The following is an 11656-nucleotide window of genomic DNA, read 5'->3' on the forward strand; positions in this document are numbered from 1 at the left end:
ATTAACATGGAAGCGGATTGGTGGTTTTTTTAGTAAAGCGTTTTACAATTACAAATTACCTACTAAACATATGAGAACTTTGAACCATCGGAGAAAAAAAAGCCAAAACTTGTACATGAAATATTTGACAATACTTTGAGAAAATTGGTGTGATCCTATGTTTTTTTTTTATGTTATCTTACACTTTTTGTAATATGATTTCGAAATTTCTATTTATTATATTAAACTCATTTTTTATGTGATGAATTCCTAAGTGGTGACTCATGAATGTACTATCTATTAAATAGTTATATTCAATCTATTAATTCTAATTTATGACAATATTATCATTAGTCATTAAAATTATATAATATGTTAACAAAATGATTATTTTACATAAGTATTAATATATAATAAAAAAATTAATATTTTATTATTTATATTTTTTGATGAAAATGATATTGTTAAGAAATAATCTTATATGAGTTTACGATTTTGGCAAAGACTAATTGTGGCTTGAGATGAGAACTATTTCTTATTAATATCATGATAAAAAGATAATAAGTTAACTTTTTTTCTTAAAAAGTAGAGCCCATAAGCTAAGCCTACGAGGCAATTCTTATTTTCAGTCCCTTTTTATACTGAGGCACTTCCCTTCTCACTTTTTATCCCTAGTCTACGCCACACTAACACACTCCCTCCTCTCCCTCTAGTATAATTCTTTTCAACGACAACAAGGACGCAATCCCTTCAACCATACCTTCCTAATCCACTTCACTGTCAGTGCGCTCACACGCGCGCCTAGCGGCTGAGAAGAAACCAATCTTTATTAACTTCGATGTGAACCACAACAACATGATCTCGACTTTGGAGCTTGGAATGAGTTATAATACTTCAACTCTAACTTTGATGAGTTTTGACATATACTAGAGGATGAATTCTCGTTAAACTCACCACTGTCGAGCCTCAACTCATTTTGTTCTCCTATAATGCCTACCTAGAAAGTTCGAAGTCAAGAAGCAAATTTCTCCCACGTCCTATTATTTTTGTTCGTGAATAACATGTTCAACTTCTTTGCATTTGGGCGGATGCTTATGACCCAAGTACCTCCTGCAGCACATATATAAAATATACTTAACTCGACCTTATCAGCATAATAAAGAATTTAAGAACGACACTGAAGAAGAAGCTTATACGCAAACAAATTATGTCAATGTTACAGTATCCTTTGGCCGGATGTTGTTTATTTGAAAGAATTCAATTTTGTGCAGTGGTTATTCTTTGGGTAAACTAATTTGGTAGAGACGTTATTTGATTCAATCGGGTTTTAGAGTTTGATTTGTGTCACGGTGCAAGGTTAAGAATGGAGTGTTTGGAAGAGAAAAAATGAGGGGAGTGTGTTTTTTGGAGGACTTATGTGGGAGGTGGAGAGTTTTTTTTTTTCTCTCCAGAAAATAGTTAAATCGGGGGAGTGTGTTTTGCATGGTAATTTGGGTAAAAATTGATAAAAGGGAGTGTATTAGTATAAAGGAAGAGTTTGTATAGAAACTTCCCTATTTTCCCCGCTCATAGAAGGTTTGATTAAACAAAACTAATTCGTAATTAAATTGACCCAACCCAACCTAAAAACAAAAATAAGGTGACGTCATGGGTCAAGCCATTTCGGTCCAAAATTCACAACTCTACCCAAAGTTCATTCATTAGATTCTAAGTTGTAGATATTAGAGTTTTTGAAGCTTAGCCATTTCATATGGGAACCAATTTGGAGGCATTTGCTGACAAAAAAGTGATAACACACACATACACAATTCATATGTGTCTGTTTTTATATACGTAGACACTGAACGGGGTTTAAGGCCAACACTAAATTTCAATGATAAGGCTTTTACTTTATGTACCGTCAAAAAGCCCGAATGGACACAAATGCCCCTCAACAGGCACCCTGCACCACCACTAACTCCCTCCCCTCCGACCTGTCGTCGTTCCCGCCATCAACAAACACTTCTCATCAAAACTATTTCTAGTGTTGTTAGACCACTTAGCCTCCATCTCGTCACCGTGAACACCCCCCCGCACAAACACACTCCAAGCGTACATTGATGCAGCATAGCAAAACCTGATGATTGGTCACTTCCATTGCCTACACATCAACACTGCAACTCAGCAAGAGTTGGTGGAGCCCCAACTCCAATGATATCACTTTCCATCTCATTGACCATAATGGTGTCAGGCTCTAATCCTACTGCAAAGAGCTCATCACAAATGACATGATGGGGATGACATTACCGAAGAGGAAGGGAGACTAAATGGTGAAGTTGTGGTGGCCTTGGTAGGTGTTAGGGAGGGTGGTGGCGAGGAAGATCTGTTGGCTTCCGTAGGAGGTGTTAGAGGAAAGGGAATTTCAGCTTCCTGGGATCGATGTGTGGGTGTCACAAGACTGAGTGACCAGGGTAAAGGGAAAAGTCATAAGGAAAGAAAGTTCCACACCTAATTTCAGAATAACTATTTCGGAATATGAAAGTTATATTTCGGAATACCTATTCTAAAATATGATTGTTCACATTTCGGAATAGCTATTCTGGAATGACGGTTCCGTAATAAGAAAATGAGGGTATCATGGCTCTCCTTGCACTTCAACAGGATTTTTTACCAAGTGTTGAGGAATGGGGAGTGATGGCGCACAACAAAGAGGAAGGTGAAAAGGGTTGTCACTGTCACAATGGAGTGCGCATTAGAGTTCAGTGGGGAGTGGGGTGCTGGGTAACAAGAAGGGAATTATTGTCCTCTAAGGGATGCAAGAAGCAAAAGGGGGGGTTGCAGGAAGCAATTGGTCAATCATAATGCGAGGGAAAGCAACCCAACTACAATCCTCCCGTAAAATAAAAACTGACATTTGCACTTCCATTTCCCTCTCTAAAGACATGCTTCATGAGGACTACCCAATTATACCGTAAAAGAAGTTTGAGGGTTCAATTTAAAACAGTTGTAAGTAATGAAGCAAACCCACCAAATCCTGTTTTATCAATGTACAAATGAGAAATTATTAGGTAATTTGAAATTATAACACGTTGATAGTACCAATCAATTTTTACGTGATATATATTACAAATTTTCAATCTACGAAAAATAATTAATAATACTTAATTATTGACATATAAATATTAGTAACGACTATAATAATCTTAAATCATCTAATAATTTATCAAGACAAACACCAAGGTTACACACAAAACTCTAATCTCTTGGCAATAGACACACCACAGGCAGCATAACCTTATGAACCACGGTCTAAGCCATCAACATTATGCTTCGAATAACCATGAGAAGAAATGCCCTACTAATAAGAGAATCCACACTAAAAGTGTACCCTTGGAGGCAACTAGAAGTAACAAGGTTTCTACATACCAATTTAGTATAACGAGTTGCTGTTTAGCATTAGAAGAAATAATACTAGAAAAATAACTCAAGCAACCTTACTTTAACATAAATCCTCCAATAGAAGAATACTTCTTCGGGGCGAACATCATTTGCAAAATAACTAGGTGCTTTTCCAAATGCATACGTGCATGACTGTTAAAGAAGCCTTTTTTTTGGAGGACTTCACAACGCTAAACACCATGATAAGCAAAGAGAGAAACATTCATGTTCTCCTGCTATAAGGAAACATCATTATTATTACTGCAAGCATGCTGAACTAGAGGTCCAAAACTAGGAATAAAAGGGTCCCTTCCAAAACCCAATATAGCGCTCACTACCAACCATGAAATACCATCGACTACATTCTTTCTATATTGAGTAGCCTATTTCACCGAAAGAGATAGAATAGAACACAAGATCAACCATTTTTTTTTTCCTAGAATCCCACCATCAATGTTTCAATCTCAAAGGTCATTTTATTTTATCATAGGTTTTAGCTATTGTGATTACCTTAAGAATGTGAGAAGGATACTACTCTTCAATCCTCTTATAAATAAATAAATCCATAATTAACAAAGAGGTTATAATTTCTGTCTTTCATTTTATTTTCAATATTTTGTTAAGAAACGTTGAATAAAATGGTTGTACATTTTTACAAAATTCTTTATATAATATTAATAGATCGGTACTTCACAAATCATAATTATTAACTAAAGCATGATAATAGAGCAAACCAAACCTTCTCTAAATATGCGACAACGTCAATACAAGGTTAAAATTTTGACAAACTTTTAATTGAGCTACATTTCACTGTTTTAAAAGTAGCATTTGCATTGTGCAATACAAACAACAGAAGAAATATTTCCCCATTCATCTTCAACTGGAGGGGCCTTAATCGAAGACCACAAATATTCATACAAAGGTTGTTAGGCCTAAACAATCGCTCTCCCTCATTCTATATATGTCAATTAGCCCATGGCATATTTCTGGGTCCAGCTTCTTGCATTTGACTCGTACTTGTTCCTATCTGTCTTGTACATGTGTGCAATTTCAGGGACCAAAGGATCATCAGGATTTGGATCCGTCAATAGGGAACAAATTGAGAGCAACACCTATTTATGCCAAAGACATGTATAAACAAAGTAAGCAATGATGCCAAAATACATGTTTTAACGAAGATATTTTGGACTCAACTAAACCCCCTGCATGGGATTAGTTCAAAATTGATCACATCAATACGAACTTCATGCAAATCAGCCAGTACAACTTCAACAATGAAAACAACCAAGCTTTATATATAGACACAAGAACATTATATATAGACTAATACTAGTGTTGGGAAACCTGCACTGGATTGACAAATTGAACCAGTTTGTCCATGCACCATGTCACCTGCTAGACAGGTCAAGATATTCTAGCTACCAGTCAAACAAGGGCTGCCTTGGTTCAACCGGTTTTAATCAAAGGTGATCTGACTAATCTCATAAGGAGTCAAACTCAGGATCTGAAGGCAGGTCCTCTAACAAGTCCAGCTTGACCACCGTGCCACCTCAATTTTTGGTGTGTTTACCTATTTTGTATAAATTTGATTTCTTCTGGTTGTTAAATTTTAAAAATCTCTTAAATAATGTTAATGGTTAAACTATATAACATTATAATATTTCATCAATGTATTAATATCTATAATTTTTTTAAGAGATATTTTAATATCTATTAAATTTATTAATTGATATTAAAAAGTATATATTTAACTATCACTAACTCTATCATGGTTAGACTAATATGATACATACTTGTGTTATAGCCTTTTAAAACTTAAAGATCCAGTCTACCTTTTCAAGAAGTGACTAATTAGTTGAACTAATCATGTAATTCAACAAAGTTCAGTGACCAAGTTTAATATCAGTGACTAGTCATGGTGATGAATACAATGTTTGGTAAATACCATTTGACAGAGTCTAAGGAACTGCTACATCTTAGTTCAAACTTCAGAGATAGATGGCACTTTAAAGAATAATATTTTAAGAAACAAAGGCTAGTCTAACTATCTGAGAAATGAACAAACCTTGGAAATGGTTAGAGCAGGGCTCCACTGCTCCTTCAATATATCAAGGCAAATGCTTCCATTGCTATTTATATTTGGGTGGAAAACCTTTGTCCTGAATGCAACCTGAAAGATCCATCACCTTACGTAAGTACACACCCGAGAACAGTTGAGAGTTATATAGTGCTCATGACAGCATACTACATATACATGTTCAAATATACAAAATGATTTCGGTACTAATTAAACTTTTCAATAGACCCACACACTTATAGTACTAAACCTTTTCTCTTCATAAAGAAAAAAGCCATGCCTAAATTTTTATCATTTTTTGGAAATGGGAGTTTTAAAAGACAATCAATTCCAACAAACTAAGGGAAAATGCACTACAACAAAATAAACTTATAAAGAAATGAAGATAGTTAAGGTATTAATTGCTACATTAATAGACACCTAATCGATATACAGACCTTGGGTGGCTTAAAGGGATAATCTGGAGGGAAATGAATGGTCACTAGGAAAACACCTCCTGCATAGGGACTGTCTGGAGGACCCATAATTGTAGCTTGCCAATGGAACATATCTTCAGCAACAACAGGACCTGCAATGTTTTGAAACAAACAACAAAGCATGACATAAGCACAAATTTTCTTTTATAAATGCAGACATAAATAGGGTGTATAAATTCCTAAAATGATAGTGCAACATATTGTCCCATCATGTTAATTAGTAAATTGTCACTTTTGAGAAATGAATAGGTGAAAATATTAGTTTCTAACAATTTTATGCAACTTTTAACATCCAAACACTAGAATAGTACTATTAATCTTGCTCTTAAGTACCAATATCAGATAAATTAGTTTAATCCTCTTCAACCAACATACAAAACATACAACAGGGTTCCCAGAAATAAATTAGTCAGAGATCCAAAGTAGGAAACAAGAGTGAGAACAGACAACACTTAAAATACGACAAAACTTAAATCAAGTTATGCATATCCTTACCATCAAGCTCTCAAACAAAACAATAACATGTGGATACTTGGGGTATTTAGGAGTAATGTTTTAGAGCAAAGGAGAAAGGAGAACAGTTTTTTTATGTTTAAATTAAGATTTATATAATGTTCATAAAAATAAACAAAAGATTAGAACAATAACGTCAATCTATAATTTTATTTCTTTTGTTTTATAATTATTAAATTAAAGAAAATTTATTAGAAAATGAAAACTTTACCCTCTGTTCCCTTTTTCTCCAAAAAATATAATGTTGGAAAGTAAAATCCTCGTGTCATTATTTGATTTGAGAACTTAATGACAAACATAAAAAGAACATAACCATGTTTTTTTTCCTTAAAATACCCACCATCACATATAAAGGTTTGGGCCACACTCCAACAATAGTATATAAATTTACAACTACAGCAGCTGCAACTTCCATTATTGCATAATCTTGTCATAAAATAGATAGAGAAGCCACCAGATGCATGGCCAGGAAACAAAACATTGAATCATGAATACACTTAGAAACATGCATAAGGAGAGGTTGAGGAATATGTATCTATTCCCACCTTAAAACAATTGAAACAAAATATGCTTAGAATTGCACATTTCCCTAAACATTTTTTGTCCATAGAAAATAAAATTCAATATTCCACAAAAAACCCACAATTATTTCTCCTTCAGAATCATGACGTCGCAAAGAATTTGCAGCTCAGGCAAGCCTCATGAAATCACTACAACACAGAATCAAACAAGCACTGTTCTAATCTACAAACGACATCCGGCACAACCGATCGAAACAAATCTCAACCAAAACCGTAGAAACAAAATTCACAAAAAGATGCACAACAAAATAGAAAAAAAAAAATTATACCGGCACTGCAAGATGTTGGAGGATCCTTCTGCAAATCCTTAAGCTCCTTCAAAATTCGCTTCGACGCCATAGCGAAAACCTAACAACAGAGATCGAAACCACAACTCGGCTCAGATCAAAACGCAAAACACGAACATATCCAAAACGCGCGTATGCTAAGAACATATATCATCATATAATATAAATAATAAATAAATATTTGCATACCTAGAGAAAACGCAAGAGAGATCCTCCTTTGAATTTGCGACGAAGAACACGAACGAGAGAGAGAGAGAGAAAAGGCAAAGGTGCGAGCGAGAAATGAAGAAGGAAAACAAGTTTTTATATGAATAATAAATGGCGTGTGGGGCTTCAGAATCGATTCCCTCCTCTGTTATTGGGTTTGCGTTATTCTTCTATAGTTGGTGATATTATAACTGCCATTATTTTGTGTAATTATTTATTTATTGGTTCCAAGAATGACTCATCAGATAGGGAAGGTCCACCGCGAAGCCAACCGGATATGAGAATAACTTAAATTAGATTTTAGCAAATTTATTTATTCAAATTTAAATTATTTTATTACATGTGGTTAGAAAAACTAGAACAATTAATTAAATAATTTAGGAAAGCGATTTATAATTTTTTTTAATTTCTTAAAATTTACTGTAAGTGTTTAATTAAATTTATCAGTCTTAAGTCAAGAGAGAATGTGTTGCAGGATTTAAATTTAATGAAATATATTTACGGGAAAACCTAAATTTTATTTGTGTGAAATGTAGGATGGCATTGGATGGGATCTTTTTTTTTTTTTGAGAATAGACTTTGCATTCAAGGAAACATGGGCAGAGCCCTTACATCATCCAAAGTCGAAGATTGGATTTATGAAGGGGCTTCCTTTATCCAGTAAGCTTCCTTAACTACAAAAGTTATTCGAGTAAGCTGATAAGCAACTCTATTTGTGGATCTATGAGAGTAAGAAAGTGATCTAACTATAGCAGGACATGATAACAAAACACAATCCTGAATTAACTCACCAAAATAAGAAAGTTTTCTTTGTGCCTAGCTATCCATTATTGTACAACTCTTTGGCTGTCATTTTCAAAAAGAATGTTGGTTAGACAGAGATGAGTTGTTGTTTTTATGGTCCATTAAAAAGCAACTGCTTCAGCAATGTGGGACTCATATACAAAGGAAATAAGGAGAGAAGTCGTTGCTAGAACTCCCCCTGGTGGTCTCTATAAACAACTCCAATACCTAGACCTTTATCCTGCACAACAGAAGCATCAAAATTCTCCTTGATGCAGTACATCTGCGGTTTTTTCCATCGGAGGTTGCAGGCCTCAGAAGGTAGAGGTTGAGACATGGTAGGTAGTGCTAGAGCCTAGGCTTTTGCCAACAAAACAGGAAGGGGAATTTTGAATTTTTGAAAAACCCACTGGTTCCTAGCATACCAAAGTGTCCACAACAATTCACAAATTCTGCTTAGAAAATCCCAATCACCAATATTCAGCCATGAGTAGAACAAGTCCAAAAACGATGAGTCTTCATTCACCTACTATCTCTCACTATAGATGAGGCTAGCCAAACTTGTTTTTACCTCGATACAGTAAAGGATGACATGGCTAACGGTTTCTTCTCATTCCCTGCACCTTGGACACATTGTATCAACATTCAACCCCATAGCAGCCAAGTTTTTCATCACGGGGAGGATGTTTCTACACGCTCTTCAGGCCAAGCTGTTAGGAACTAGCTTGATCTTCCAAAACTTCTTCCAGTAGTCCCCCGAAATAAGGCTAGAAGAAGGGATGTGAGGGCCACTGGGGTGTGTAGCTTGGAAATAGCTTGTTTTGATAGAGAAAGCTTCATCTGCAGAGTGTTTCCAAATCAAGCGATCAAGGTAGTGAGCACTTTGAAGAGGGACGCTGAGGATTCTTTTTTTAACTAGTTGGGGAACACAAAATTGATAACTTGGATGTCCCATCTCCTTCTATCATGGTCTATAAGATCATAAACCAGAAGAAAAGGATCAAATTTTTTATTAGAATGCAATTGAAATTTGGCTTTGTCATTGTTTAGGATCCAACTATCACTCCATACACAGACCGAATCCCCATTACCAATTCTCCACACAACACCATTGTCAATAAGGTCTTTGGAAGAAAAGATGTTGCTCCATGTGTAGCTGGGCCTGTGAGCCTTTTGGGCATCCAAAGGAGAACCCCAGGGAAAGTATCTTGCTCTCAAAACTTGAGTAGCTAGGCTCTCTTCATTGGTAATAAGTCTCCACATTTGCTTGGCCAACAATGACTTGTTGAACTTCTTCATTCGTCTAAAGCCTAGCCCTCCCAACGATTTAGGCTCACAGATGCAGTCCTAACTCATCTTGTGTAATTCCCTAGCATCTGATTCTCCACCCTAAAAGAACTTCGCCATCAAACTCTCTAATTGCCTACACAAAGAATTTTGAAGTCTAAAACAGCTCATCACATACGTTGGGAATGCTTGGACAACTTATTTGATTAAGGCTTCCCTCCCTACTCTAGATAAAACCCTCTATTTCCACCCTTTAAGCTTTTTCCACACCCTCTCCCAGAAAAATTGGAAAACTTGAGATTTCGATCTTCCAATAAGAGCCGAGAGACCCAGGTACTGTCCATGATATCTAGCAACCTTGATCTTCAACAACATTTCTAGATCATCAATTCTTTGTGTTGATACAGTTTGGCTAAAGGAGATATATGATTTCTGCATGTTAATTCTCTATCTTGATGCTATCTCATAGGCCTCAATGATGGCCAAGATCTAAAGAGTTTCTTGGTGAGAGGTGCGAGCAAAAATAATAATGTCATTGACAAAAATAAATGAGAGTCAAAGGGGGACTTTGGATAAACCTTAATACCATGTAACATGTTGTTTTCCATAGATTTGGAAATGAGGACGAGAATGCTTCTAGGCACAAAATAATCAAGTAAGGAGACAGAGGGTTTCCTTACCTCAAACTATGATGCGATTTGAACTCCTTACTGGGGAAGCCGTTTACCAAGACAGCAAAAGATACTTAAGAGATACACCTTAAGATCAAGTCACATCACTTTAGAGGGAACCCCATTTTGGTGAGAATTTTTCCAAGAACAACCACTCAACTCTATGAGACGCCTTGGACATGTCGAGTATGAGGGCCATGGATCCCTTCTTTCCAGCCTATTTGTGATTCATGTAATGGAAACCTTCAAAAGAAACCAACGCATTGTTCATGATAAGATGACCTGGGACAAAGGCACTTTGTTGATCCAAAACAATGTTCAGTAAAATCAATTCGAGACAATTTGTAGTAGTTTTTGTAATAATCTTACATTACATAAACTAATTGGCCAATACTCACTAGGATGGGTTGGAGACTTTATCTTGGGTATCAACGCAATGTATGCCTTGTTGAGCTTAGTTGGATCTACCTCATGGTTGAGAATATTTAGCTAGTAACATCACTCCCAACTTAGCTCCAAAATTTCTGAAAGAAGAGGGTCAGGGTGCAGTCGAGACCTTGGGACTTTCAAGGGTGCATTTTGTGTAGAGTCGCTTCCACCTCTTCCATAGTAAAATCACTATCCAGAATCTGTTTCGATTTGTTGGACAAGTGACCTCAATAACTTAAGAGAGGGGGGGGAGGGGTGAATTAAGTCTTAAAAAATTTCCCGACTACCAACTTTTTAATCCTCTTTTAAATGATATGTGATAGATTTAGAATGTAGAAGAAGAAGCAACAATCAATTTAACAATGTCCCTTAAATGTGCAAGACAAAGTAAGTTGCAATAAATAAACGAGATAAGGGAAGAGAGAATTACAAACTCGATTTATACTGGTTCAGCCACTTCTCATGCCTACGTCCAGTCCTCAAGTAACTCACTTGAGATTTTCCACTATCCTTGTAAATCCTTTACAATCTTTGAACACACCTTGGGATCCCTCACCCTTGTGTTCGAGTTTCTCACATGCCAAGAGACAAACAATCTCTTATTACAACTGAGTTTTATGAATAAAATGATTTCTCTCTTTTAGACCAGATGGTACAACTTGAAGTTCCTAGAAGAATTCTCAATAATTTGCAAGAGTTTGGCCAAAATTATTTAGAGAGATTTTGACAGTTAAGTTCTCTGAGAATTCTTTTCTTTTCGAAGTAAGGACACATATATATAGGCCCATTGTGCCTATTCAAAACAGTTAGAAGAGATGTGTCTTTTCAAAAGATTTTCTGAAACTATTTCACTGGTAATCGATTATATGACTCTGGTATTCGATTACACAGTCATATCTTTGAAGAGTTGTGACTTTTCAATAGTTTTTCTGAAATCTCTTTGCTGGTA

The 11656-nt window shown here is 35.7% G+C and overlaps 1 protein-coding gene across 1 annotated transcript; it reads right to left on the reverse strand.

The window, feature by feature from the left end:
• Positions 1–4117: 4117 nt before the first annotated feature.
• Positions 4118–7694, reverse strand: LOC114380847 (ubiquitin-conjugating enzyme E2 10-like). Its single transcript, XM_028339930.1, has 5 exons — positions 7520–7694; positions 7313–7391; positions 5911–6041; positions 5462–5566; positions 4118–4508 (listed from the first exon to the last, which is right to left on the reverse strand). Exons 2-5 carry the CDS (start codon positions 7380–7382, stop codon positions 4365–4367), a joined length of 450 nt encoding a protein of 149 aa, XP_028195731.1. The 5' UTR covers positions 7383–7391; positions 7520–7694; the 3' UTR covers positions 4118–4364.
• Positions 7695–11656: the final 3962 nt, after the last annotated feature.

Source organism: Glycine soja, chromosome 13 (assembly GCF_004193775.1).
Source record: "Glycine soja cultivar W05 chromosome 13, ASM419377v2, whole genome shotgun sequence".
Classification (NCBI taxonomy): domain Eukaryota; kingdom Viridiplantae; phylum Streptophyta; class Magnoliopsida; order Fabales; family Fabaceae; genus Glycine; species Glycine soja.